The sequence below is a fragment of the Frieseomelitta varia genome, unplaced genomic scaffold (genome assembly GCF_011392965.1).
Source record: "Frieseomelitta varia isolate USP_RPSP 00005682 unplaced genomic scaffold, Fvar_1.2 scaffold_814, whole genome shotgun sequence".
NCBI classification, from domain to species: Eukaryota; Metazoa; Arthropoda; class Insecta; order Hymenoptera; family Apidae; genus Frieseomelitta; species Frieseomelitta varia.
Window position 1 is genome coordinate 46,604 of NW_025110606.1, and position 27,657 is coordinate 74,260.

The 27,657-nt window shown below is 31.8% G+C and overlaps 5 protein-coding genes across 10 annotated transcripts in view; 1 reads left to right on the forward strand and 4 right to left on the reverse strand.

Moving 5' to 3' along the window:
* LOC122536215 overlaps positions 1–239 on the reverse strand; it is a 1,289-nt gene extending 1,050 nt beyond the window's left edge. The window contains exon 1 of the mRNA XM_043668396.1: positions 34–239. Within this exon, the coding sequence (XP_043524331.1) occupies positions 34–155 (122 nt within the window). The 5' untranslated portion in view covers positions 156–239. The remainder of the gene's footprint in view (positions 1–33) is intronic.
* Positions 1–1,325, reverse strand: part of LOC122536214 — a 1,405-nt gene extending 80 nt beyond the window's left edge. The window contains exons 1-4 of one of the 2 annotated variants that reach the window (XM_043668395.1): positions 952–1,325; positions 721–880; positions 622–653; positions 1–407 (exon numbers count right to left, since the gene is read on the reverse strand). The exon at positions 1–407 is cut by the window's left edge and continues 80 nt beyond it. In XM_043668395.1, coding sequence (XP_043524330.1) covers positions 235–407; positions 622–653; positions 721–880; positions 952–1,108 — 522 coding nt within the window. In that variant the 5' untranslated portion in view covers positions 1,109–1,325 and the 3' untranslated portion in view covers positions 1–234. Of the gene's footprint in view, positions 408–496; positions 657–720; positions 881–951 lie in introns of those variants that run through there. The other variant, XM_043668393.1, reaches the window with a different exon arrangement.
* Positions 1,326–1,376: 51 nt separating this feature from the next.
* On the reverse strand, positions 1,377–8,844 carry LOC122536211 (palmitoyltransferase Hip14). 2 transcript variants are annotated; one of them, XM_043668388.1, is made up of 10 exons: positions 8,371–8,844; positions 7,330–7,569; positions 7,050–7,249; positions 6,757–6,966; positions 6,384–6,678; positions 6,123–6,323; positions 5,699–5,860; positions 5,455–5,611; positions 5,054–5,298; positions 1,377–4,957 (listed from the first exon to the last, which is right to left on the reverse strand). In XM_043668388.1, exons 2-10 carry the CDS (start codon positions 7,465–7,467, stop codon positions 4,721–4,723), a joined length of 1,845 nt encoding a protein of 614 aa, XP_043524323.1. In that variant the 5' UTR covers positions 7,468–7,569; positions 8,371–8,844; the 3' UTR covers positions 1,377–4,720. The 2 variants fall into 2 exon arrangements, with proteins under 2 accessions (XP_043524323.1, XP_043524324.1); XM_043668389.1 differs by having other exon boundaries at positions 6,384–6,663; positions 8,371–8,843.
* A 637-nt stretch (positions 8,845–9,481) lies between these two features.
* On the forward strand, positions 9,482–27,320 carry LOC122536210 (chromatin assembly factor 1 subunit A). 3 transcript variants are annotated; one of them, XM_043668387.1, is made up of 10 exons: positions 9,482–9,500; positions 9,951–10,027; positions 10,112–10,848; positions 10,927–11,078; positions 11,157–11,578; positions 11,652–11,818; positions 25,038–25,186; positions 25,277–25,328; positions 25,589–25,727; positions 25,841–27,320. In XM_043668387.1, the coding sequence occupies exons 2-10, from the start codon at positions 9,961–9,963 to the stop codon at positions 26,326–26,328; spliced, it is 2,373 nt and encodes a 790-aa protein (XP_043524322.1). In that variant the 5' UTR covers positions 9,482–9,500; positions 9,951–9,960; the 3' UTR covers positions 26,329–27,320. The 3 variants fall into 3 exon arrangements, with proteins under 3 accessions (XP_043524322.1, XP_043524321.1, XP_043524318.1); XM_043668386.1 differs by lacking the exon at positions 9,482–9,500 and adding an exon at positions 9,531–9,652; XM_043668383.1 differs by lacking the exon at positions 9,482–9,500 and adding an exon at positions 9,776–9,847.
* On the reverse strand, positions 12,279–23,650 carry LOC122536212 (zinc finger protein 226-like). Of its 2 annotated transcripts, none has more exons than XM_043668391.1 (5): positions 23,192–23,650; positions 13,553–13,814; positions 13,063–13,305; positions 12,727–12,866; positions 12,279–12,591 (listed from the first exon to the last, which is right to left on the reverse strand). In XM_043668391.1, exons 2-5 carry the CDS (start codon positions 13,812–13,814, stop codon positions 12,289–12,291), a joined length of 948 nt encoding a protein of 315 aa, XP_043524326.1. In that variant the 5' UTR covers positions 23,192–23,650; the 3' UTR covers positions 12,279–12,288. The 2 variants fall into 2 exon arrangements, with proteins under 2 accessions (XP_043524326.1, XP_043524325.1); XM_043668390.1 differs by lacking the exon at positions 23,192–23,650 and adding an exon at positions 14,374–15,543.
* Positions 27,321–27,657: the final 337 nt, after the last annotated feature.

Below are 27,657 nucleotides of genomic sequence, written 5' to 3' on the forward strand. Positions count from 1 at the left end.
AAGACATCTACTGAAATATGTGGTTGTACCTACGCAGAATTCCCATGGTCGAAGTAATAGATGTCAATTTTCTCTGTTACTTCTACCTTTCTCTCTTCGGGCTTTGGTGGTGTTTTCTTTTTACTTGGTATCCCTTCTGATATTTCGCAGCACATGAAGGGCTAAACGAAGTGCATTGTTATCCACATTAAGTATAATAATTGTTTGTATACTTTTTATATTTAATGTTCGTACTTAATAATAAAAGGAAAAATAAAGTAATGTTATTCTACTAATGTGTATATTGTAATCTACCTCCGCATAATGGGGACATTTTTTCGGTGTTAATTTCACTTCGTACGTTTTATCTTTTCTTTCCTTTCTTCGCCATCGCCATTTAAAAGGACACGAAAATAGCCCTGATCTATCTGAAATATTATGTTTCTAGCGAAATGGACATGTAAATAATAAAAAGAAGAAGAAAAAAAAAGGAATCGGTAAATCGTTTACATTCTGTTAATTAAAATTGTATTAAACACATTATTAAGAAGTATATAACTCGTTTTCAAATGTAAAACAAAAATCAAAGAAGTTGCCATTAATAGTTACAGCATGGGCAAATTAAGAAGCTGAAGTAATTACCAGTTCTGCACTTCAAAGGTAAAGTATAAGCTCTGCTAGAAAGTGAAAGAAAAAAAGATTAACTGATAATCGTTACACGAATGAAAATATTTCTATTACATCTTGTGAGCGTGACATAAACATGGCTTTGACGATGGTTCCTTCGAACATTTATCTTTCGGTGAATCTTTCTTGTACGATTCCTGTATTGTTCCCGTTATTACTGCACACTGTTCCGGCGTTGCTCCGTGATGTATCTCTCGACATTTACAGTCTTTAACTTAATAAATAACATAGCATTTATACGTAAATTTTAGCAATTTCCGTTGATTAAATTCTTTGTCTACCTACAATTAAATTGTTGAAAAGTATTGTGCTCTCTCGTCGCAATATCGTAAAGAGGTTCTTTGACATTGGCATTAGTCAAATAAATAGGGTCCGACTGCAAAGATGTTATGTTCGAAGATTCTGTTGCATCGGTACATGAACAATCTTCACCAGAAACCATGATAAACACATTTCTTGAAAAGAAATTGAACAAAACTTGAAATTGAACGTAACTTGAACTAAAACGAAATTAAACTGTCAAGTGACAGCAATTGCATAGAACAATTAATTACATTCATATGTTTGTAATGCCAGAATCGTAATTTTTCTGACTGTTGGCAACATTTAACGTTCAGTAATTCCATAAAGTCAAATTCTTTCAAAGAAGGAAAATTCACAGAAATATATTTCACTAATCGAATCGAAATGTAAATAGTGAAACAATGATAGTCGATAAATTTAATCATTTATATCTTTTCTTTTATTTGTTACACAACATATAATAACTTTGATTGAATTCTTTTTGCGATTAGCTAAAAATGTTCTTGTTCTTGGAACAAGTTGTTCAAAGTAAAAGTTATTTACATTGGTTGCGTGTTAGTCAGAAGTAGAGTGTTATAATTAGATTAATAGTATTAATTTAATACGATTCGATACAATAGCTGTAAATTCATCTATGTTTGCGAGGAGTTTCATAATTTTTCAAATTTATAACAAGTCGCAAAAAGATTATATATAACTATGTTTAATCGTTTTTCACAAAAAACTTCAACTAGTACCTAAACGTTCAAATGCTCACATATTTCTAGATCAAATCCTTTTCAAATCTTAATCTGTGTATATTTAATGCATCATTTCAACTTTCTTATACATCTTCAAAGCAAACAATTCTTGTAACATACAAATTAAATGTTTGAAAATGTTAATTATAAAAACCTCTCTATATTGTATTCATCTATTTCTTATTTGTAAGTTTCTCAGAATGTTATAATACAATTTCAATGCTTTTTATTCGTTGATAACGTGTCATTAACTACACAATTCTTCTTCTTGTTTTATAGACTCAATCGCTTAGAAAATAAGAGAAACTACCTGCTATACATAAATCGACTGTATCTCGTTGTTCACGCGAGATAAACATAATCTAAATACCAGATTATCTTAATATCAATTGGACTAGATTGGAAATATGCGTAAATACTAAACACGTACCATATTCGAGGAAAATCATATGTTTGACTAACACATTCATTCAATAAGTAGTTAAGTCAGTTATAAAGTAATTACATTTAACTTACATTTATATTTATAATATTTATACAGATGTTTTTTGCAATAATTCTGATATAGAGTATTCATTCCTTAATATCATCGCATGACTGAATCTATATTATATTACTCTTATATATGCACGCCTCAACGTTTTGTACAAACAGCTTTTAACATTCTGTACAAGCAGTCAAAATTGAAAACTTGTTCTTAACAAATGACAGTTTGATAAATGTACCGAATGTTAATTTTGTCCTGTACATGCGTATTTTTACATTAAAGGCTTACAAAGGAAACTGTCAAGTTATGAAAATGGAAATAAATTCAGTTATATACATAATAAAATTAAATGATTTGTACATAAACTGTCGTTATCGCGCAAATTAAAACAATGTAAAAAACAATGGAATTATATAGTACAATTGATAAAATGATATAATTGTTATCATTGTTATCAGGAACATGATATTATTTAACCCAGATAGAACTAATAAATTGGAGAAACATTTGTCTATGTCAAACTATTCGTAAACTTACTTACTTAACGAATTAGAACTTAAATTTCAAACACATTTAAGCGACTTTTGATCAATCCTCAGAGTGTTTTCTTTTTTTTTTATAAATTTATGTAAGATAATGTAATTAGACATTTAGGCACCTATTGGAAATGCAATGTTAAAAACATATGCACTCTTTTTAACTTGAGTATTTAATACTTATACTTAATAACTGATTGAACGGAATCACTGATAAAAATGTTCGTAACATGGGTTTTTATTTTGAATTAAATCTTAATAAAATTAAGTTGAGTCCGATTCTGTTAAGGATGCAATTAATTATAGAATGTTTTCTTGCGTTAATTGTGCGCGCAACGCAACTTTCATAGTATTAATATTTAATACTTATGCCTAACAATGTTAGAAAGTAGAATTGACATAGCACTTGCAACCTTAACAGTGCACTCCAATCGTTTATGCATGTGAATAATGCTGATAAACTTGAATTAAAAGTGAGCATACATTTTTAATCACACACTAGAGACGAAAGAAAAATTCGCAATTATACATTGAAGTACATTTCTGGAATGTAAAGTAACGTCCGACGATTATTTTCTATTAACAATCATCATCACAAATGTAATTGTACAAAAATGTATCAGGCTCGTATTTTTCTCCTTTCTTTTTTTTCTATATTTGATATTTCTCTATATAATTAATAATATAACTTTTTGAAATTTTATGATATATTAAAGAATGACACCTATTAAAACATACATTATAAACAATTTTATATAGACTATGCTATCGTTAAAATGTTTTTTACATAATGCAATGACAGATTAGATACAACACGCAATATTACTCAAATCTTACAAAGTTAGAGCATATATATAAATATGTACGTGTGTAAATATATGTAGTATATAAACAACATAATAATACAATTGTTTTTTTTTTTTTCTTTTTTTAGAAACATAAGTATGGCACTTAAATCAGGTAAACTTATTCACAAGTACGAAAGACAAATTATATTGCCAACAGTAATATGCAGTAATATGCATATATTTATAATAATGTTGCGCAACGTTTATTTTTCATTTTTGGATTAAAATAATTCGTTAATTTTTTAACATAAATATGCCATACTTTTCGTTAGTAATAGTCTTTGATAATTTCACGAAACTTAAGTTTCTTTTCTATATATTTCATTCAAATTTAATATGAAAACATTCTAACTTAGCGAAAACTGACAATATTGCTATTCTTATTTCTGTCACAAACTTTATAACGAAATTAAAAACTACGAAATATAAATAATTGTAATAAATAATATCAGTTATGTACTGATCTCATTAACCTGGCTGTCATGGCTTTTTTTTGTGTAAAGATATTAGTTTTCTAATACGATAAAAATTGTACTTACAAATTAATTAATTCAATTATTTATAAATTGAACCTGATACTTGTTACAATATTTAGCATCTAAAATAAAGTAAAAAACGTATAATTTAAAAAAAACATTAATATTTATGTTTTTAACAATTTCATGAAAACTATAGATATTTACAACGTGATATAAAGTAAATTATTTTTTAATCAATTATATTAACATTTCGTTTACATCACGTAAACTGTAGTGATAATATACAAAGACAAAAAAAATCTTGGTTCACAATTTGTTGTAAAAATAGAGTCAAAGTACTTGTGCAACGTGTTCTTCTGTTTCATATTCGAAACGAAGAATATACACAAATGTGAGATATGCATACTTACATTGTAGAACAGTCTTTTACGGTAGACGAATGTTAAAATTTGTATTTCATTAAATGTAAGAAATTATTTATAGTATGCAATTTAAATCTGTATATGCAAAATCACTACCTCCCTTGAAAATCATTTCTAATTTCGTAGTAACTCTTTGGTAATTCGAAAGTATGCTTCAGACGTAAATGATATGACACACTATATTAGCTTCTGATGGCAAAATTATATTATTCTCCATGAAATTCTCCTTAAGAAAAATTCTAAATATATTGAAAGTTGTCTTTCGTAGCAAGGAGAGGTAACTTTTCGATGCTCTGTTTATGATCAAAGCTATGCAACCAGTCCGAGCTGGGTTTTGCTTTTACTCCGCAGAAGCTTAAATTGCAAAAATCTGCGGCATTCTGAAGAGCACCACGATGAAAAGGATTTCCTTGTTTGAAATGCGCGTAACGTCCGGCGTTCATACGCTCGTTCGTTGTCATTCCAAGAACCATAATCTAATAAATGAAAAATATATATTATAGTAAGAAAAAGAAACTATCACGGTTTGGTTGATTGTAGAAAGATAAAGAAAAAAAAAAAAGTTAACAAACCTGATAACACTGACAAGCAAGTAGTGTGCCGACCCAAAAGAAATGAAGAGCCGTATTTGCTGCGACCCACATTACCCAAGCATCGCATGTAGCTGCAGCAACTAGATAATTATCAGCGCTATGCCCATTTGTTAAATTTGTCCAGCATTCAAATTGCCAATATTGTACACTAGCGGATAAAATAACAATACAGAGGCCTAATAATGATGCTAAAAATCCCAGAAAATACTTGTGGTTATGCGCACCTAAGTTTTTAAAAAGAAAAAAAAACAGGTGTTAAAAATTATAAGTACAACTACGTTATTTGAAAATTAGATTTGGCCTAAAGCTAATACAATTTGAAACTAGTTGTATATGTTATTAATATAATAAATTTATTTTCTGGAAGTTTTTCGACTTACCAATACAATTATTAATCCAAGGACAGTGATGATCAAATCGTGCTACACATCGATCACATGTAGAACAATGTTTAGATCTCATAGGTCTTCTAACTAAACAACTGCTGCAAAACGATTGTGGTTCAAAACCACCGGACTCTGCTAACTCTATAATCGTCTGAAAACGAAAAATTGAAATAAAAATGAAAAATTGAAGAGTACACTTCATTTACAGATAATATAATCATAATATACAGATTATTACATTTAACTTATCTTCATGTGTAGCTGTAATTACACCTGGATCGCCTCTCCAAGATTGTAAGAAACATATCCAAAGTGGTACAGATCCGCCTACTAATAGTAACCACAAATACCATGCAGCATGTATGCCTAACCAAAATATCCATGTTACATATATCCACATCTGTAACAGACGATAGTGGGAAAAATTGAAAGAGCTGTTTAATATTGTTATTAATTCAATTTTCTTATGTCCCATGATACGGCACTTATTGTATCTAATATGTTTTTTTGATAAGACACTCGTATCAATTGTACAAAAACTGATATCGGATATAATCTAATCACTATTATATATACATACAAGATTTATAACATTATTTAATCTTAAGGCTATATATAAGTACAAGTAGTAATTAATATGATACACTTCTTTAAATATTCACCTTTGTAGCCAAATAGATTGACATTGGTACAATATGAAATAATCGTTCATCAAAGATGAAATGATTAGCTAAATACAGTGCTATGTAAAGAGTAATAAAGGCACCTATTTTTACTAGATAATCCAATCCACTTTGAAAAATCATTCCAATGACATAAAAAACTATGAATGGTGTACTGACCATACAATACCAGCGTATTCTCTGCAAAAAACATTAAAATTATAAAGAATGTAATTAGATAAAAACAATTAAAATACACACCTTATCTCTACACCATAGTCTTGTTCTACCTTGCTTTTCTCTGATTTCTTGACTGATCTTATGTCCTAACCAAGCAGCACCAATATGACGACCCAATAACGTCATTGGTGTTTCATCTCGAATATTGGGCACATCCAAAGATGCACCATGATGAACCAGTGTTGATATTGCTGTACTATTTTCTGCTATAATAGCCCAATGTAAAGCAGTATTACCATGTAAATTATCTGCTAGCGAATGAGACGCTCCTAAAGTTAATAACAAGCGCGTTGGATCTAAACTGTAAAAGACAAGACTTCAAAGTAAACAATATAATGTAATTCTAAATAAGTGTTATCACGAATAAATATTTTTGTTGTTTTCTCACATTTACCTATTAACTTTATAGGCACTCCACATAAGGGGTGTCATTGCACTTCTATCTGGCATATTAGGATTTACTCCTTTTGCAACTAGATATGCAACAATAGAGGTATGACCAAATTGTGCTGCTAAATGAATACATGAGAAACCTTCTGAATCTCTAAGAGTTGGATCTGCTCCTGCTCTCATTAATATTACAACTGTAGATAAATGGCCCTGTCTGAAAAGAATGATTTACTTCATTTGAAAAACTTATTAAATTCTATTATAAAATAAATTTAAATCATATAATGTAGAATTAACCTTGTAGCCCAATGCAGTGGTGTAGAAGCAAGTTCACCACCAATTGCATCCACAACAGCTCCCTTTGCAATTAAATATTTTACAATGTCTTTTCGATTGTTTATTGCTGCCCAATGTAATAATGTTACAGTTTCTGAATCTGGCTGATTCACATCAGCACCAGCTTCTACTAATTCAGTCACACGGTCCAAAGCTCCATACTGTAAAGAATAAATTTTCCATTTTTAAACAGCTAAGCATCAAATAATTACAAAAATAATAATACTCAAAGTTTAATTACTTGAGTTGCTCGAACAATGTCAAATGAACTACAATCCTGTGCTGGAGGCCTAGCAGGTTCTTGATGATGACTACTTGAATCATCAGGCTCCCCACTGCCCTCGCTTTGACAGGCAGTTTGCATTTTTAATGCATACATATTGAATTTGTTAATATCAACTTGGGAATTAAATCATAGATACAATAAGGATATTGTATCCAAAAATGAATTTTTAAAATTGATTCAAGTTGTAAAATGTAACTGAAACAACAATATATTGCTCTATTAAATTCATCCCTTAAAGTTTCTCTATGTATTATTAATTTCTCTAATAATTCTGATTATTATTTAAATATCAAAATATTTTATTTACAGCCATTTATTATTTTGTAAAAATTTGATTTCTACATTAAAACATAATTAATATCTTATTATGTTTTAAAATAGCAAATTATTTATGCATTCTGTTTTGTCTTATGATTTCTTTTCGAACAATTACTAATTATTCTCACAAACTATTTTATAAAATTCAGGATTCCCCGTTCAATGTTATAAATTACATCGATCGTAAATATAAAAAATTATCAGACAACAGTTTTCTGACGTTATATCGAATGTTCTTCAATTTCCTACAATTAACATCATTCGATTTAAGCGACGGTAATCAATTCATCGTTTGTATTCACCGAGTATACCGCGTTGTAAATATGACGTGTAGTATGGCGTGCATGGAGCTTATTGACAATCGATTCGGTATTCGAGTCAGAGACTGATGATAAACGTCGTAATGTACGAATCTTTCTAATTATTGAGAAATCATTATATCATACTATCCCATAGAGAAAGCTTATTATTCTCTACTTTGTGCACGAATGTGTAATTCGAGAATAGAATCCTTTCGGGTACTCGAGAGGGATAATACAGCTACTAGACACCAAGATAATTCGTAAAAAGCCAATTCCGTGATAAGATTAAATTATTTCACAATGTCTATGAAATTATCTTCGAATATATCTGCAAATATATGTGCGTGACTATTGCTACGGTGATATCATATCTTACCTCCCAGACAATGACAACGACGATAATAGACTTGCATAGTATGCGGCATGCTACCCTCGAATACGTAGTTTAAGGGATTAGATTTAAAGGACAAACAATGAGCGGGAGTGGGGCGCCGGCACATCGGATAGAATCCAGACAAGGGTTGACCTTTTCTTTCCTCCGTTCTATAGAAAGAACACCCTACTGCGACTTGTCGTTACACCTACGATCCCAGTATGTCAGCACTGTTCTTGTTTCCCCCTTATTTGTCACAGAATTTCATCGCCGTTAACATTCCCTTCTTTGACAGAGTTATTGGGCACTGGCCGCGTACCGAACCGATACACGATACTTCGTTCGCGTCACATGTACATTATGCTTTCTTGAGTTTCGCGAGGAGCTTCTTATTGACCAAACGGCTTCGTAAGCCGTCCGATCGGTATCCGATACTCATCGAGAACGAACGTAGTTATCAACGAGTCATCTAGCGGAGAAAGGTAAATACATACACGGCTCCTCGTGTCACGGCATCGCGTGAACTTGGCTTTATGTTCGTTGATATCGATATAGAAACTAGGAGCGAATTTTGAAATCGTCTGTGTATAAATAATCATTCTTTGTATTATATCATTGTGGAAATTTAATTTTATCATAAAGTGTGCAACTGTAATAACAAATACAAGAAAATGTTCAATCGACGAGATACAGCTGATAATTAAATCGTAGAGAACTAGAAAAAAGATTCGGAAGAAAAGACGAGAATAAAAAAGAAAATGAGAAAAGAAGAGAAGATCTTTTCAAATCAGTACTTCTTAGTCTCCTAAAGAGTGTATAATTCGATTCAGTTATTCCGTAATAAAAGTCATCTTTGCATCGTAGTTGATTTTATACTTCTCACGCCCTCTATGAAGTAGTTTAGTTTCATGGATGCCAATCACTGTGAAATCACTAGATATGTAACACTGACGAAAATAGAATGTTTCAGTGTTGATTTATTAAACGAAAGAGAAAACTAATCGAATAATAATTAATAATCATTATATAATCTATATTTCTACATTTACTATATAAAATACGAGATGTTAATTGATTGAATCTTAACCAATTGATCAGGCTCTTTGCTAGATCCATTGGAAGTTACGAATCTAGTAAAATGAATGTGAAAGTACACACTGCATGAAAATTTTCCCTTTCTATGTCTATTTCCCGCCGATTTTGTTATAATTGTGATCCGACAGTGATATGTTTTCAATGTGTTGTGTTTGTAAAGATAGTGCCTTGAACAGTAAAATATTTGAGTGTATATATATATTATTTTAATCTTAGACTTTGTACATACTTAATACACGTTTTTCTTTGTTTTTCGTACCATTTATATTCATTTAATAAATAATTAAATTATTAGGTTATAATAATGTATCATTGACAGATTCGTCATTTCCTTTGTTAGTTAATGTAATGTTGTAAAAAAAATTGGATATTTGCATATATTTAGGTAAGACAAGGACAAAATATTCGTTTTTATTCGTTTATTCGTTATTTTTGGCTAAGTATTGAATAGAATAATTATTTTCTTGTCTTCCTTTTCTGACATGAAGCATTACTGACATGAAAATGGTGAGCAGTGAGGATGATTGTGAAATCACTTCTGTAAAAAAAAAGAAGTTAAAACAAGGTATTTAATTTTTATTTCAAAAATAATATAACTAATTTTTGCAATGTTTAATAAAATAACATGCAATTTGAAATTTCATTGTAGCACAATTGCCATTTCAAATGCGAAGCGCAGTACAGTCTCCAAATGTTGTTCTACAAAGAAAAAAGAGGAAACTATCATCACCTTCTGTAGAATGTAAAAGTCCAAAAACAATTAAAATTTTGAAAAATTTGGATACAGATAATGCAAATAATGAACCAGTTAATATAGATATTAATACAGAAAATAAAGATATCGCTCAAATAGAAATAATAGAGGATGCGGAAACTGAAAATGCAAAAGAAAATGCATCTGATAAGAAAAAATCTGAGAGTAAAAGCAAAACGCCAAAACGAATTTCAACTGGACAGAAAAAATTGGAGAAGTCAAAATCAAGTCCTTTAACGAAGTTTTTTCAAAAGACTGATAAACAAAAAGATAGCTCAAAGGAGGAGTCTCAAATTTCTTTGCAAGAAGAAAAGGATGATATAGTTGAAGCAATTGAGGATAACTCTAAAAAAGTAATTGAAATTGATATGAATAGGTCAGAAACAAATAGTTTAAATGATACAGTGGAAGATTTATCTTCAACTGTTAATAATTCTTTATCTCGATCTGATTCTGATCTTGTAATATTATCATCGGATTCTGAAGATAAAGATGAAGAAACAAAGTCAATTACTAGTACACCAACAACTCCTAAGATGAACGAAGCAAAACAGAAAAAATTAACACCTGAACGCAAAGAAAGGAAATTATTAAGTGCTAAGAAAAGGGAAAAAAATAAATTATTACAAATGGTAGATTAAAGTATTTATAATGTACTTATTTTATTTTATTGATTTAATTCTTAATGTATCTTTTTATTTGTTTATTAGGAGAAGAGGAAGAAAATGGAAGAGGAACGACAAAATCGTAAGAAAGAAAAAGAAGAGAAACGAAAACAAAAAGAGGAGAAGGAAAGAGTCGAAAGAGAACAGAAACTGATGGAAAAGAAAATGAAAGAACAAAAGAAACAAATGGAAATCGAGTACGAATATTTACTATTCTAGCAATCATAACTTTGTAAAAATTGTAACTGTCAGTTTTCAGTAGTATATATTTACAGACAAAAACAAAAAGAAAAACAAGCAAGGGAAGAAGAACGTCGAAGAAAGGAAGAAGCTAAGGAGGAAGAAAAAAGAAAAAAAGAAGAAGAAAGACTGGAAGCAGAGCGCAAGAAACAGAAAGCAGCGACGACTTTTACCAGTTTTTTCGTCGCTAAGAAACAAGAAAAATCTGTCGAGAACGAAAGTACGAGCGAAATGAAGAATTTCATGCCTTTTGAAGTAAAAGGAGACATGAAGATAGCTCCAGTCTGTAGGAGACTCTTGACTGAACAAGAGAAATTATTATTAGATGAAAAATATAATAAAGGAAGTATACAAGTGATAGATTTGTATCTTAGTGAGCTCAAGAATAAAAAAATCGTTCCACGTAAATCATCGAAAACTTGGCCGCTCGAAACAAAAGATGATGTGATTTTGTTAGGTAAATATTTTTCTCTTTAGCAGTTATTGATACAATTACATGTTACAGTTAATTGTATATTATTTCCTTGTAGAAGAAGACAACGATGGCAGCTCGAATATTGTGAACCAAAATGTTATTGTAGAAAAGCAGCGACCTAAATTATTACAATTTTCTGAAAATCAACGACCTCCTTATTGGGGAACGTGGAGAAAACATAGTAAAACTGTCAATCCTCGGAGACCGTTCTTCAAAGATAAGGTAAGTCTACATTCAGTTACATTTACGACAGGTACATATAGCAATGCATTTCGTGTTAATCATTTGAGGGTTTTCACAGCCTGGTTCTAAATAGCGTTATATTGTACAACTATTTCAATTTGCTTAAAATCGTACTAAATAATTAACAAGTAGTTTATCGTACTTTCAACAATTTATTGTCAAACATCGTGAAAGAAAAATATAGAAAATATCTTATTTAATCTCTTTTGTCACCTTCATCAATCGTCTCATTTTATATGCATCAAACTTCAGCTTCATGAAAATTTTTTATAGTTTTTCGTGCATCAAGAATGACACGTGATATCTCTTTTCGATTTTTTTTTTTTTTTCATTGATTATCAAGCAGGAATCTGCAGAATCTTCAGATTCAAGAAATCTGAAAGAACATTCATCCAACGCCTCTTCGTTCAATACCATTTTCGTTAATTACGTTATGTAAGATAAATTGGCTAAATTTCCGCTGGTAGAATTGAATTTATCTTTCCTCCGCGTAGACCCCTTCCTCCATGAAATAATGGATACGCATTCTTTCTGTGCACTTTGCGATGCTTGGCCAAGTGATCGCTTCGCGCAAACCTTTTTGAGCACATTTCGCAAGGGTAAGGCTTTACGCCAGAGTGCGAACGTCTGTGCCTGGCTAGTTCATCAGATCGACTGAAACGCCATCCGCAACCGGACCACGTGCACGCAAATGGCTTCTCACCCGTGTGCCGACGTAGATGAGCTTTCAAGTGAGATGCTTTTGCATAGACCTGGAAAAAGAATTATTTCGTTTGAATATTTGAAGTTAAAAAGAACGACTAGATAACCGATTGTAGCTTTTGTATTCTGATATATGTATATTCTGTTGTATTCTGATAGTTGTTAACTATTATGATGTAGCGTACCTTGACGCATCCTTGATAAGTACAAGGAAAACATCGATCCTCCGCCGCATTCGCCAAACTGCGATTAGTATAGTCGTGGGTTGCCAATGCTGCGGCAGCTGCTGATGAAATGGTTTCTCTTACTTGATTGTTGTTGTAATCTTGAATCAATAGGAAAGGTTTATCGTTATTATTTTAAATTGAAACAACTTCTTTATCGTTTCAAAGGATATCAAGAAGGTTAATTGAATTGCTTCGTCAATTTACATTCGGAAGTTTAGGACAACTCAATCGATACGAATTTCAATCTAAGCGCTCTCTGTAGTACGATAATCCTGGGAGGTGCTTGAAACTTACCTATTCCGTTAGTTTCCAAGGTATCATCGAGCGCTTTCAAGTCGATCCCAAGCACCCATAATGGTTCCTCTGGTTGAAACGTTTGCTGTGGGTTAGGCAGAGGAAGGTGTAGAAAACCCTCGCAGCCTGCTGTGCACAACGGTGTCCTCTCTGGTAGTCCAGAGTTCCAGCTTCTATCTAAACACCATTCCAACTCCGAATCTAACTCGCTCAGTTCGCTCAGTTCGCTCAAACATCCTGTGCCTAGTTAGAAATGGTGTTTGATTTTATCAATCATTGATTAACCAAGAACTGGGAATTGGCAGAGATTCTTTTTGAAAGCAAGGGTTTCAATTAGCAATTCAACGATAAATACTTTATTATCATTTTAAGCTACTAAGAAATTCAATAATAAAACATCACCCGCTGTTGTTGCGTTTTATATTTTCAAATATTAATCCTTTGTTTTATTCTGTCAGTACCAAAGAGCATTCTTCTTCTCACTACCTACCTAACAATGGCATCGAATTATCAGACCACTCGTTCCAAGATGTTTTCGCCGGGCAAGTCAAATCTGTGTAACACTCGATCATGTTCCCCATATTATTCGATTGCGCGTCGATGGATTCCGAGTCGTCGCTGCGCGGCGTCGTTCTGCAGGAGGACGCTTCATAGTCATAGGTAAAGGTCGTTGAGCTCGCGGGGAACAGTTGCCTCTCGACACCTGTGTCCATGGTCAGGCCCAACGCGGAAAATAACAACTCGTCTGTCATCTACGACAAGAATAAAAAAATGAAATAGAAATAAAATAAAATTCCCTGTACGGTGTAACGAAGAATCGTTGCAACGATGATGGCTTAAGAAAAAAAAAGAAAAGAAAGAAAAATATGATTGATTCACGAGCAACACTGTTTTACGAAACTGTTTATTGTTGCGAGAGTTGCTTGTCTGGGATTAAACGGTTTCTTGGTGATACCGACAATAAGTCATGCGGCGCGAACATTCTATATCTGTTGATTAACATTCAATTCTATTTTGAGTTATCGGCGTTGAGAGAAAGAGGGAAACGTAACACGACGACTGCTCTTACTTTTTTTTTTTTTTTTCGGGGCTATTCTTCAAATTTTATTCCTTGTCCGCGTATGGTCAGTAAGATGTCGATGATCGCGTTAGGAACTTCCTTTATTAGGATTTAATGAAAAAAGCGAAGAAATTCGGATAGCGAAATGAAAAATTTCGAGAGTGAATTATTCGTGAATGATAGCTATTTGTTCTTCTGTTGTAATTCTGTGATTTTTACCACAGCCACGTCGGTTGTTAACTTTTACTCACATCGAACATTGCAGTCTCTTCTATCATCTTGTCGTTTAGTCGAAGCTGTATCTATTCGAAACCGATATCTCGCAAAACTACGCAGTCCGTGACGTTCCGCTCTTCTCTATTTGTCTTCTTTATTTGCGCTTTATATGCAATTAGTTCACCACCATTAATCACTGTCTTGATTTCCCCTGCGTACTATCACTTCCGATTGCCACTGTTACAAGGTTCTTGATACTGCACGCGATCATCAAATCGACAACAAATCGGCACACCGCCAATCGTTCTTCTTTCAAATTTTCAAACTGCTCCTTTCTAATCTTGCAAGTGTCAAACCGCTGCCATTCTCAATTCGACAAAAACTAAACCCCGGAGCTTTTTACAACGATAGAATCCATTTAACTTACGATAACAATATAAGTTTTCAAATCTCTTTTAATAATTTCATTGAAACACCAAATTGTCATCAACTACAGACTACCTCTTGACTTCCTCAGTCAAGTCAAAATTATAGCTGATGTATCATTGGAAAAGACCTTGGATAAAACAATCAACGGAAGAAATATCGAATTATTGTGAAATCTATTCCGAATTGTCTCCTTTGGCGAAACCAAAAATTTTTAAGAAACAGATCCTGGATTTGGAATGACTTGAGATAAATATCCTAGAAAACTTGTTGGCGCGACGACTGTCGAGGTTTACCCTCTTGGACGCTTCGCAGTTGTAGGACGCGTGGAGACTGCGACAGCGAGTCGATCTCGATCCCGAGAGGAGACGTGGTGCTCGTGGTGTGGCTTGTTGCAACACGGGCCGCGATAATCGAGGCTGTGCCACCCGGTCCCGTCACCGTGCTTCTCCCAGGGGAGAAGTCGGTCCCAGAACACCGGCAGACGCGCCAGCGAAACGGCTTCCTGGCTAATTGGATCGTCACGGCTTGCGCTTATTTACGATGCCAAACACCCCCGATAATCGGCCATAAGCGACATCTCCGTGTGGCCCTGGGCCTACCCGGCTCAGGACCGCTCTGTCATTCGTAAAATTGCCGATCGTCGTTTGGCAAATCATGTCATGGAACCACGTGGCCCATCGATGTCCCTAACAGCCTGCCGGTGATGACGTTGTACAGCAATATTTTTAGAAACTTTATGGATATATTATTTATAAACCTTGATATTTCGCTGGCATTATTACGAGCCAATTATCGTGATTACAACATTATACACAGTTTGAAACGTATATTGAAAATGTATATTACTGTATTATTGTAAGTTGTGAGATTGTATAGAAATATCAAGAAGTAACTTAAACAGTCAATCGTTAATATGGTTATTCTATTGTATATCGTATACAAGTTTTTTTTTATTATATTTGCAGTAAATATCTTGCAACTTTAATATATATTTTCAGACTACTTTTAAATTTCGTCAATACAATCATGGCATATCTAGTTATAATGCTAATGAAATTTCAATACGTCTTGTTGAACATGTATAATATATACTTATTAGTTTTCTAGGGTTAAGTGTCCAAACATTTTCATGATCTTGATACTCTACTCTTTCATACTTCTTATTCTTTGACTACCAAACTGGTCAAAATGACTAATTTGTAATTTTTATTAGAAATCTTATAGGTGTGGAAATTGAAATGATTTTTCATAAAATAGATAAACAAAAGCTTACATGTCTATTGTACTACAGAGTACTTGAATGTCTCTGATGGAGATTTTAGACTTTAGTTGCCAGTAATTCTAGAGTTAATTGGTAATTTTTTTACACTTTTGTTTACTTGTTCGTTTAATTTTGATATCTTCTTCTGGATTGCTTTCTTTGAGAAATAAAGTTGATAGGGATTGTATTTATTGATGGATAACTGTCCTTCTTTTAAGATAATTTATTAAGAATCGAATTGTTGATGGACATTAAATAGATTGCATTATCAAGTGGATTTTTGGACAGGATTTTAATAAAATAATTAAACTAGATAATTGGACAATTAGCAATAATTAAGTAATTTAATTAGATGATTAGACAATTAGATAAAAGTTATAACCTTTGACAGATATTCATTAGTGGGTTGGATTTTTTGCTTGTCTCGGATTATGATGATAAATTGGTTGTTTAAGAACGTTTTTATAACTGTGTTGAGATTAGGATGATCCCTCCTAAAAAAGAATATCAAAGCAAAAAGAACGGAACATTTAGTTGTAAAATCAACAATCATTTTCTGCTGTTTTCATTAAATCGAACATATATTATAAAATATATATATATAATATATGTATAAGTATATATAAATAATTATAAAGTATATATAAAATATATATAAAAAAATATATTTTTGTTATCGATAGATTATCGATTTTTATGGATTTATAAGATTGCGTTTATTGCATTTAATGAAAAAAAAATATATATATATATATATAACATATCCAATGTACAATGTTTTATATAATGCAAAAGTTTTCTCCGTATTTCCATTTTTTTTAAATCATATTCTCGAAAATGTGAATCAGCATAAAAATCCGCAGTTTAGTTATCATAACTTTGATTGGAATGAATTTCGATTGAACATGAAGAAACAAACGATTTACAATACATTTCCAAAGACACAATAAATAAAGCAACATATTATTATTACAATGGCTTTGACCTAGAGTGACAAAAAAAAAAAAAAAAAGAAGAAGAAGAAGCAGTCGATAATATATGACCCGAAGTCAGTTTTGTTGCACTAACAGCTGAATTGTGTTTGTAATAAGTATACGTTTATCCGTGTCGAGGGAGACTGACCTTAGATACAACAAACATATTTTTCATTGAATTAAAATGCCAAGAACGTGCCTCAGCCAAAAGAAAAAAAAGTGCAACAACGTCTTGGGCTTACGTTTTTCTTAGCACAAAGTTGAATTGAAACAATCTTTACTGCTTCTTCTTTCTTCTTCTAGACTGTGCAAATCAGAATGATAGGAATGACTGAACTGTGCAATTTTTAAATCTATTATATATGCTGGATAATTCAGGATAGATTAAGAGTTTAGTTTTAGACAAAGACTTTTACTTTCAATCGTAAAGATAAAGATTCTTTTTTTATCGCAAAAAGCTTTTATTTCAGGAGACACGATCATAAAAACAAAAAAATTTGTTTCTCGTTCCCCCAAAAGCTCGATATTTTTTCTTACTTACCTGAGTATTAAATAACATAAAAATTGGGGAATATCTCAAAGGAATATCAGTTGAATGATGTTCTTCGCGAGTGTAACACGGCATGGCGCTAATGGATATCGTTATGAAAAACAGACCACCGCTCGTTGACATCGATATATCGATTTCTTTTATCAAGACAGGATTGTATTTTTACGTAAACGTCCGTTACGCTTTTGAAATAAATCCGAAGGAATCCACGACAGAAATTTTTCACTACGCCCTGGGGATGGAATGACAGTGGTTAAAATTGTTGTACATTTCTTTTTAAATGACAATCATACCGATAACAGTTGAAAAAAATATTCATTTTCATTCTTTAATAGTTAGACACGTTAGATACAACTATCGTGCATAGGTACGTGAATACTTTTAAATTATTTCAGCATGAAATGCAAATGAATTTCTTTAATTTAATCTTAACGTACACACAGTTGATAGATATTGATAAAAAGAATAAATAAATATGATAATTAGGTAGCTGAAGAAGACTCTGCAGAGTGACTTTGAATATGTTCATTATTGAAATTTTAGAAATATGTGTACTTCTAAAATTTTACACATTGAAACGTTTGTGAAACGGATTTTACAAAGCATCAGATATTTATTAATCTCCTGCCACGCACGTCGAGAATTTTTTGTCCCAAAATTGTAATATTTTCTCAGTTTTAAGTATATTAAGTAAAACAAAATAGGCAAAACAAATAATAAATTTATTACTTCTCAATAATTTCTATCTAGTTCAAAAAGAAAGCGACTAATTATTGTATTTGGTCACTCGTTACGGTCCGCAATCAGTTGCCAAGTGGTTAAGAACGAATATGAAATTTGCAGAAAATGCAGAAAATTAATAGTTCATCGAAACGTCGAGATATTGAAATATCTTTCAATGGAATTGAAAGCGCTAGGTGTCCAATTTTTTTGTCCAACAAATCTAGCATTGGTCATTTCATTTGTTTCTCTCTTCTCCTCCATATCTTAAGATGACATCCGCTTCTGTCTGTATCTCGGTAGAACATTCTCTATTTTTACAGTTATCTGTATTTTATCTTTTTCCTATTAATTACAAATTGACATGACGTTTTTCCTGTAAATATCTTAGAACAGACAATAAATTCTTCTCTCTTCGTTCTTCTAGCTTCTTAGAATTTCATATCGTAATCATTGTAAGTAAAATCACTGAAGGTCCAAAAAAAATTGTTACACGATACAATAATTGTATCTATAAAACATCGATTCCAGCGTGTTATTGTTTCATTGTTGTCTCGTCCATTGCACGTCACTTGGCGTGTCATTCATGATAATTTTATACTTTTATCGTCACATGTCAATTTCATCCATAGGGAATGTCAATCGATTACGTGGTTTCCTTGATGGGCTTTCCATGGAATGCCAAGATTTTCACGTGGCCGTTTATCATTAATTGACACGCTCTCGAGAAACAAATGAAATGACCAAATGTCGCCGCTCGGTCGTTCGATTGAGATGTTAAAAAAATTTATACGACTTTGCGCTACAATGACGCGATCCTTTCTCTCTATCTAACCTCCAGAGAGATTTATTAATTGCGCTGCTGGTTGCGTCACCGTTCGCAACAGATAAGAAGCCACGCGGTTCAATTCGCTCATCGATATCACCGTTGCTTTCGCTCGAGCCGATCTCTTTTTTTCTCTTTCTCTCTCTCTCTCTCTCTCTCTCTCTCCAAAAGATTTCACGAACAGATCGCATCGTGGCGAATTCTTATCGAAAATATCTAATTTTTTTTTGTATCTGATTCGTTCCGTTGAAAAATTATCTTCCATATTGTAAGATTTTACACGTGTGTTTTATACGAAACTTCATTTAAAAAAAAATTCATAATTTTCAGTTTATATTTGATTCTTAAAGTTTTGCCACATAATTCTTGCTCGAATGTGCCATGTTGTCTGTGCATGTTCGAAACTGAGGAAATTCGTTGTTTTCTTTTGGAACGAATGAAATTTAGGGACATCTTTGTTTTATTGTGATAATTCTGTTGGTACGTAGATACTAATTAGGTACGTTATTACTAATCGTAAACACTGACTATTATTTATAATATTATATTATTAATTAATATTTATTAATATACAATATTATTAGTATTGTAATATTATTTATTAATATTTATTAATATACAATATTATTAGTATTGTAATATTATTTATTAATATTTATTAATATACAATATTATTAGTATTGTAATATTATTTATTAATATTTATTAATATACAATATTATTAGTATTATAATATTATTTATTAATATTTATTAATATACAATATTATTAATATTGTTATTAATATTATTTTATCTTTTTTATAATATTATAATATTATTTTATCTTTTTTATAATATTATAATATTATTTTGCAGCGTGCAAATATAGGTAAAGATGTGGCTCTATGATATTTATTTTCTTAATATGTAATATACATTCTTGATAACAAAATATACTGCCAGTATTTCAGATATTCGTTTTCGAAATATTTGAAATCTGGAAAGGCATTGCATTGTTCTCATAAATTATTATATTGTAACAAATGAAACAATTGTAACAAATGAAAATTCGAAACAGAAGACGTAAACAGCCATACTTTGAACTGTACTGCCGTATTAATTCAAATAGGTAATATCTCATCAAAAGTGGTTTGACAGAAAATCTTTTACGCTGCAAGATAATATTATAATATTATAAAAAAAGATAAAATAATATTACAATGTTAATAATATTGTATAGTAATAAATATCAATAAATAATATTACAATATTAATAATATTGTATATCTGAAATATTAAACTGTTATACTTTCACGTGGTTTGTTGCTTCAATGTAAATGTACTTGGAATTAATGACTTGATTTAAAATTTAAGCAGGTACCTCCTTTGACTTAACACGACAGTATACGTGACAATAGGATTTGTGTAAATTGTAAATCTTATAGGCGATTGAAATCTATTGTTTATGAATTATAAATTTGGAAGTTAAACTATTTATTTTTTTCATTCCATTAATCAGTTTACTATCACGACAATTTTACGCTACAGGACAAATTAAGTTGGAAAACTGAGGGACGGATGTTAATTAAATTCGTGACTTCATTGACGAGGTATAACATCGATATTTATAAGATGAGATGCAAATGAACAATTCACTTTATTAACATCGTGAAAGAAAGAGGTAAAAAGGGCAGAACGAGCAAAGACACGACGTATCGGGCGTATCACCGCCGAATATTCAAATAATAAATCAATTCGACGTGCAAGGGATTTTAATCTATGGTGTTTCAACGACGAGGAGCACCAACTATAATCTTAATGGGGCATAAAACAGCCATTACAGATGGCCCGATGGGTGACAACACGCTGTAAATAATCTACCGCCGCTTTCGCCAGGCATCGTTTCAAAGTTACGCGTCGCGTTCCACCGATAACCGCGTTTCCTCTGACGCGTCTTTCCAGATGACGCTACGATTTCCCAGATTAAACCCGTCATCTTCCCCCCTCTTTTAATTATTTGCTTTAAAATTTGAGAGATTTTTCTTTTCTTTTCTTGATCCGACGTTAAACTGATGCCGGAATCTTATAAAAAGGGTAAGATATCCTCTCTTGGGATAATTAAAAAGGACCTTAGCATAGTTAAGTATTCTACAAGTCGTTCATTTGCTAAATTGATAAACTTCATAAAAGGAAAGATATGATAAAATTGCTTATTTTACTTTTTTTTTTTATTATATTCAAGTAAATATTATAGTGTTTTTATTTAACGACACAGAAAATGCATAAATTTGTGTATCCTTGGGATAATAATCATATTTCTGAAATAAGTTATTCATTATTTTATAGCTAAAAGAAATTTAGCAGCGTTGGCATTAAAATTTAAAAAAATATTGAAAAAATTAGTAGATTAATCGCCTTGGCTTGTAAACGGTATTGGTTTTAAAAAAAAATTGAGAAAGATTAAGTAATCGTTAAAGGATCATCGACTTGATATATTATATAAAAAAGAAAGTGCATAACTTATTAAACATAAACATCACAATCTGTATAAATTACAGAATCTTTGTTAACGAAACATAAACAACACAATCTGTATAAATTACAGAATCTTTGTCAACGAACCGTGTCCGAAAATGTTTAAAATGGATTAGATTGAACAAACTCCACTTTAACTTTCTTTCAGATTTAATTTAACTTTAACTCGATTTTATTCTTTCAAATATATGTTGCTTATAGAAGAACGATGGTTAAATCTAATTCTACTAATCGATTTTTTACACAAGTAATAAATTATAAGAAAAAATAATTCTTCGCGCAAAGTGCTGACACTGAAACAATTAATTTTCTATATAATGGATTAATTGATGATTCGGTAGGGATAAGTGCTGCAGCTCTTTGAAATTGACCGACACCAGTCCTTTCGGTATCGAATAGTCTCGTAAAAGTGTGAGGACAAACAGTGCAGAGGTAGCCGGACATAATTTTTCGAGATACGTTTTATCTGCTTAAATGGCACTTGACGATACCGGACACGATCGTTGGAAGAGAGTCGAGCAATGGTGCTTGTGGCATGCACGAAAAAGTATCAAATGTTCTGTCAACGCTAACGCCAACCAAGTTTCACCATATTTTCGGGTGTTGCGTTCTCTTTACTGTACATTAAATGGAAAAAAAATAGGATAAAATTTGGACAAATTACAAAGAGAAAATTAGCACTCGAGGTTGCTTGATTTAAACGTTATTCAAAAGTTTATAAATTATACAATTCAGAACTTTAATTTCACTGTAATCTTTTTTGATTCTTCTGTTTTTCAGATTTTTTTTTTAAACAAACAAAATCAGTAGTGCAGCCTAGTCTATTGCTAGTTTTCATGAAAAAATTAAATATATTATTTTATTAAATGGATGTGAATCGGTACATTTCTTTATAAATTAGAAATTAAACAGATGATACTCCTAGAAGTTAAAATTAAACACATTAAATTGAAGCTTTTTATACTAGATTTTTAATCTGATAATTAATACTTGAATCATCAGATAATTACGATATATTTTTTAAATAAAAATTAAGGATATTGAAATTTCAAAAAAATTAAGGATATTGAAATAAAAATAAAAGCCGTTCAATTAAAATTAAAATTAAGTTAATAAAAGATCAGTTATTAAATTAACCTAAATAAAAGTTCAGTTATATTAATTAATCCATCGATTACAATTAAAATTAAGTTAATAAAAGTTCAGTTATTAAATTAACCTAATAAAAGTTCAGTTATGAAAATTAACCTAATAAAAGTTCAGTTATATTAATTAATCCATCGAGGATCAAGCAATTTATTGCAATATTAAGAAAATCAATTTTTTACATCTCGTAAAATTGTGTTTCGTCGAATGATGAAAAATTATTAAACAAATCCACGAAAATTCCCTTTTATAGCCACAGTGTGAAAAAAAAAAATGAAATTTTTGTAATGCAAATCGATTGGGAAGAGCCGCAAGTGAAATGTTGCAACGTTAATGCAACACTGTTGATCTTTAACGAGTTAATGCAAATAATCTGTTCGAGCCTTGGTAACGAAAAACATCTTTCAGGGGTTGAAGAAATCAACACTCACCTCTGCTGCGCTGCCAAAAGCTGCTCGACTGGTGGTCGTCCTTTCTTTTCTTATCCCTTCTGTTTGCCAGTTTTCCGCGTCACGTCACGAACGTCGGTTAGATCGCCGATCATTCGCGATATTACGTTTTCCACCGCTAATAAATTAATGTCAAAGGGAAGGTCCTGTAATTGATGCCCGCGCGGGGATCAAATCGACGTTGATTTATCGAGCGAGCTCTGGCCCGCGCCTCGCGCCGCAAACAACAAGAAAACCGACGATTTATTGACTTTTCGGCCCGATGCACGATTGGATAGATCGGTCTGTTTCGTCGTCCCGTTCGATCGATCGCAGCTCACAAAGCTACGTGAGTTTCGAACCTCGAAATCCTTCAAAATTCGAGTCTAATGTCAGTCTGATCTTGAAACTGATCTGATTAAAGAAGTTGAAAACGAAGGAAATAAGAGAATAATTGGTGTACAATTTAGAATTAGATGCATGCTTGTTTTTTTTTTTTTTCTTTTTAATAAATTAATAAATATAGGTACTAAGCATTAATAATACAAGCTACCAAGTTAATTTGCTTTTCATCAAAGAATTATTCTGTGGAAGATGGCAGTTTACCGATTCTTTGAGAAAGTCACGACTCAGACACGAATTTCCATCGGACAATACAATTTACATAGATGTAGATGCTATTTATTTCATGCTCGTTGAATCAATCTCTAGAAATATCATTTTTATGAATCACTCTCCCATTATGAATTCTTCAGTTGTTTGTCCTTTTGTGACCACGCCGAAGATCACACTTGCGTGAACTAGCTCGAAAATCCCATCTTCGGAGAACACTGTATTCCTTCGATCCTCCGTTGCAGGTTGATCTGACTTTCATTAAAAATTTTGCGCAAGAAGCGACCAATGTGTTGAGCGTGAAATCGAAAGATTTATAAAATTCGCGTTTTTCCACTCTTGTTTAATTTTTCCTTAATCTGCGACTGCTGTCGCACGATGACAACGCGTCAGAAGGGTTGATGTTTGCGATAATAATCACACATTTCGAGAGCACCGATTCGTCGAGTGTCACTCGGCGACTAATTGCAAAAGAATCGTCGAGAAGAGAAGAGAAGAGAAGAGCAGCACGTGCGCCAGCGATATCTCCCGTCAAGGAAGTCGCATTGATACCGACGTCCTGCTTAATCATGCTCCAGACTACAGTGAAGTCCCGTGGCCGTGATCATAATTAAAATAAACTCCGTGGACGAGCCGATAATGTTCTCGCGAAATAGCAAAATTACGGGAAACGATCAAGGTCGGGGGATTCCTAGTGAAATGCGTTTCAAGTTGAAACGAAGGTAAAAAGAAGATTTTTCGAAAAATTTATTCGAGAAAAAGACGTTCAAATGGGAAACGAATTGGCTTGGATTTTACCTCGCGATTGGCGGAGAAGCAATTGCAGATTATTCCTATAGTAGAAGATACCTATATGTCAGGAAACACGATCGACAAAATAATTGCACAGTTGCATGCGCGCTGATAATTTCTTTACTTTACTTTTAACAAAGTTTTGAAACGAACCTTGAGTAAAAATTTATGATACGTAATTATTACCAGCTATTCAGCATTTCGTTCTTATCAGCGGCAAAAAAGAAAAAAAAAAAAAAAATGATTCGAGCCTTTAATCGCACTTTAATAGATTACTTCTTCGCAGCAACTTCATAACACATCATATTTTGCACTTCTTTCGCCTCTTATCTATCATTCAATGCCTCGCGTTAAAATCACGGTATCTGTGATGATTGTGCTCGTTAAAAAAAATTCTAATTTTAACACAATGTACATATATTTCTCTTTCTCTCTTTTTTTAAAGGAGTGGTTCAATTATGAGATAGACTCGGAGGAAGAATGGGAGGAAGAAGAACCAGGTGAATCTTTGCGTGGTTCTGACGATGAGAAAGATGAAGAAAATCCGGAGGACAACGAGTACGATGTAGACAACGATTTCATGGTTCCTCACGGGTGAGTTAATAGTTCGTTCTCGATACTTGGACATGCGTTTAATCTAATATTTTCTGTCTCGTAATACGAATCTTCATTTTTATGATTTAGGTACTTGTCCGACGAAGAGCTTCGCGCTGACGAAGAAGATAAGGAAGACGTGGTTAGTTTCGGAATAAGTAATAATTAGACAGTGGATTTTTGATGTAAATTCATATTTTTGAAAATGTAATTGAAAAGGTGTAATCTTGATAGAAAATTATTTTTATATACGTACGGAGAACACTATATTGCGAATATTTTTTCACATTATGTGCGTTTTGTGCAATTTTCTGTTGTAACGTACAAAAATCCACATTCTAAGAATAAAATATCAAGATTGATTAGATAGATTAAGAATAATTATTAATTTCGTTTTCACAGAATCCTGAAATACAAAAGTTCAAGTTGAAGTTACTCGGAGAACAGTTTGAATCCGAAAGGAATGCAAAGACCGCGAAATTGAAGCCAAAAATAGTAGGCTGCGTTTGGAAAGAACGTGAGAACAAATTTCCATCAAACGGTAAATATTCGATATCCAAAATCTAAAATATTATATATATATTTCTAAAAATCAATCTAGAAGATCAAGCTGATTTTTAATTTTTAGAATATTTAACGTTCATTTGTTTTCAGTATCACAAAAAATTGTCGATTTCCTATCAGCCCGAGAGGCCTGGGTATATCAAATACCGGTGTCACTGCCAACTACAAATGAAGGCTCGATAAACAGCAACTGTAACACACCTATGAAGCAGCAAACGCCGAAGAAGACACAATTTCCAGACACAGCCATACCAGATTTGATTCGGCTAGTACATGGAAACACGTCTAGCAAAAAATATCTTGTTAAAGAGTTCATAGCCTACTGGAATAAGAAGAACAATGGAACTGAAAATCAGCTCTCAAAAATTAGTATATTGAAGAAAATTTGCGAGATTGGGAAGTGGATGCTGTGTCCAGATGAGGGACCGATGCTTTCCAAAGCTTGCTGGTATGTCAATGAAAATGTCAGAAAGGAACATATCAGCGAAGAGCTTCCTTTGCCAAATAATTGGTCGTATATCTTAGCTCCAAGGAAGAAAGATTTGACGGAATTAACATCGTACTTCACTCCGAAATGAAATTACTTTATAAAGATCTTCTAGTTATATAGTTTAAAGTTTTGGAAAGAGATCGATTCGATCCATGTTTAGAAATATGTCATTTGCAATATTTTAAAGTGGTATTTTAAGCTATGTAATTGAAACAAATTGCTACGTCGATTTAAAATCTGCTTGTTTTTAATTGTTAAAATCGACTTGTATTTATAATCTAATTTAATTAGTGCCATTACTTTCTAAATATGGATCAATATTGCAGTGACGCTTATCTAGTATCGATCGCAATCATCAATTTAAAGTTGTATTATTTAATTATAAAATATAAACGAGTCCATGGAGAAAAGGGAAAATTTCAATTCTTATAAATGTTGAATATAACATTTTTTAGCACGTTCCTATAATATTCCAACTATGTCACACTATATGTATTCCTAATCACTAACTATATCACATTACGAATTAAAATTTTTTGAATTTTATATTTATTTTAATATACGAGAAAACATAAAGTTGTGATACGATATATTAAAAAATAAGTTTCCGTTTTTTAAGAAATGCCTTGATATTTCCCCTTTTCATGGATCTTTAGAAATGAATAGTAATTTACAGAAAATTGACTAAAATGAAATAATCGAAAATCTTCACTTTGCTAAATTGTTATGCGTTATTAATAACCTAATGATACCAGTTGAGGATTCAGGGAACAAACTGAAAAGTTTTCGCGTTAACACTGTATATGGATCTGATTCTTCTTTTTGTACAAATTTAATAAACGCTGCGGTCGTCGATGACTTTTTAAAAACAAAGTAATGCAAATTGATGCAAACAATGTTTAATATAACAAAGATATATTTTTGTAAAAGATTCAATATTAACTTGAGAAATTTGCGTAATTAAACACGAAAGACCACTGTTGAAAGTGTACTTTATGTGATATGTTTATCATCATACGATCAAAAGAAAGACAGTATCGTTAAAGATCAATGTTAAAATCGTTAGTTAATAGGATGATACTTAATAAAAAAAAAAAATAAAAAAAATGGGAAAGAAAGGGTATAAAAGCGTATAAAATTTATAGCTCATTATTACGTTCTATTAAAAATTATACTTTTGTACGAAAAAAAAAAAAATCAATAAATAACGATATCTGTAATTGCGTTAAAAAAAAAAGAGCAAGTTTGTCATCTCCTATCGAACTATATCCAGTTTCAAAACAATTTGTCGATTCCTTTATTTTCGAAAAAACATAGAAATTGATTCCATTATTTATGTGACAAGCTTCTTCTCCTTTCTCTTGTGTTTCTTTTTTTTTTTTTTTTTGTTTTTCTGTTTTTTTTTTCAGAAACTCTC

Excerpts from the sequence above, each read along its gene's own strand:
- LOC122536211 (XM_043668388.1), bottom strand. The coding sequence starts at position 7,467 with ATGTATGCATTAAAAATGCAAACTGCCTGTCAAAGCGAGGGCAGTGGG. Across the intron at positions 6,967-7,049 it reads CCACTGCATTGGGCTACAAG|ACAGGGCCATTTATCTACAG; the intron begins GTTAATTCTACA and ends CATTCTTTTCAG. Across the intron at positions 6,324-6,383 it reads GACTATGGTGTAGAGATAAG|AGAATACGCTGGTATTGTAT; the intron begins GTGTGTATTTTA and ends TGTTTTTTGCAG.
- LOC122536210 (XM_043668387.1), top strand. The coding sequence starts at position 9,961 with ATGAAAATGGTGAGCAGTGAGGATGATTGTGAAATCACTTCTGTAAAA. Across the intron at positions 11,079-11,156 it reads AAGAAACAAATGGAAATCGA|ACAAAAACAAAAAGAAAAAC; the intron begins GTACGAATATTT and ends ATATATTTACAG. Across the intron at positions 11,819-25,037 it reads GACCGTTCTTCAAAGATAAG|GAGTGGTTCAATTATGAGAT; the intron begins GTAAGTCTACAT and ends CTTTTTTTAAAG.
- LOC122536212 (XM_043668390.1), bottom strand. The coding sequence starts at position 14,400 with ATGATAGAAGAGACTGCAATGTTCGAT. Across the intron at positions 13,306-13,552 it reads TAATTCGATGCCATTGTTAG|GCACAGGATGTTTGAGCGAA; the intron begins GTAGGTAGTGAG and ends ATTTCTAACTAG. Across the intron at positions 12,867-13,062 it reads CTTGGAAACTAACGGAATAG|ATTACAACAACAATCAAGTA; the intron begins GTAAGTTTCAAG and ends TATTGATTCAAG.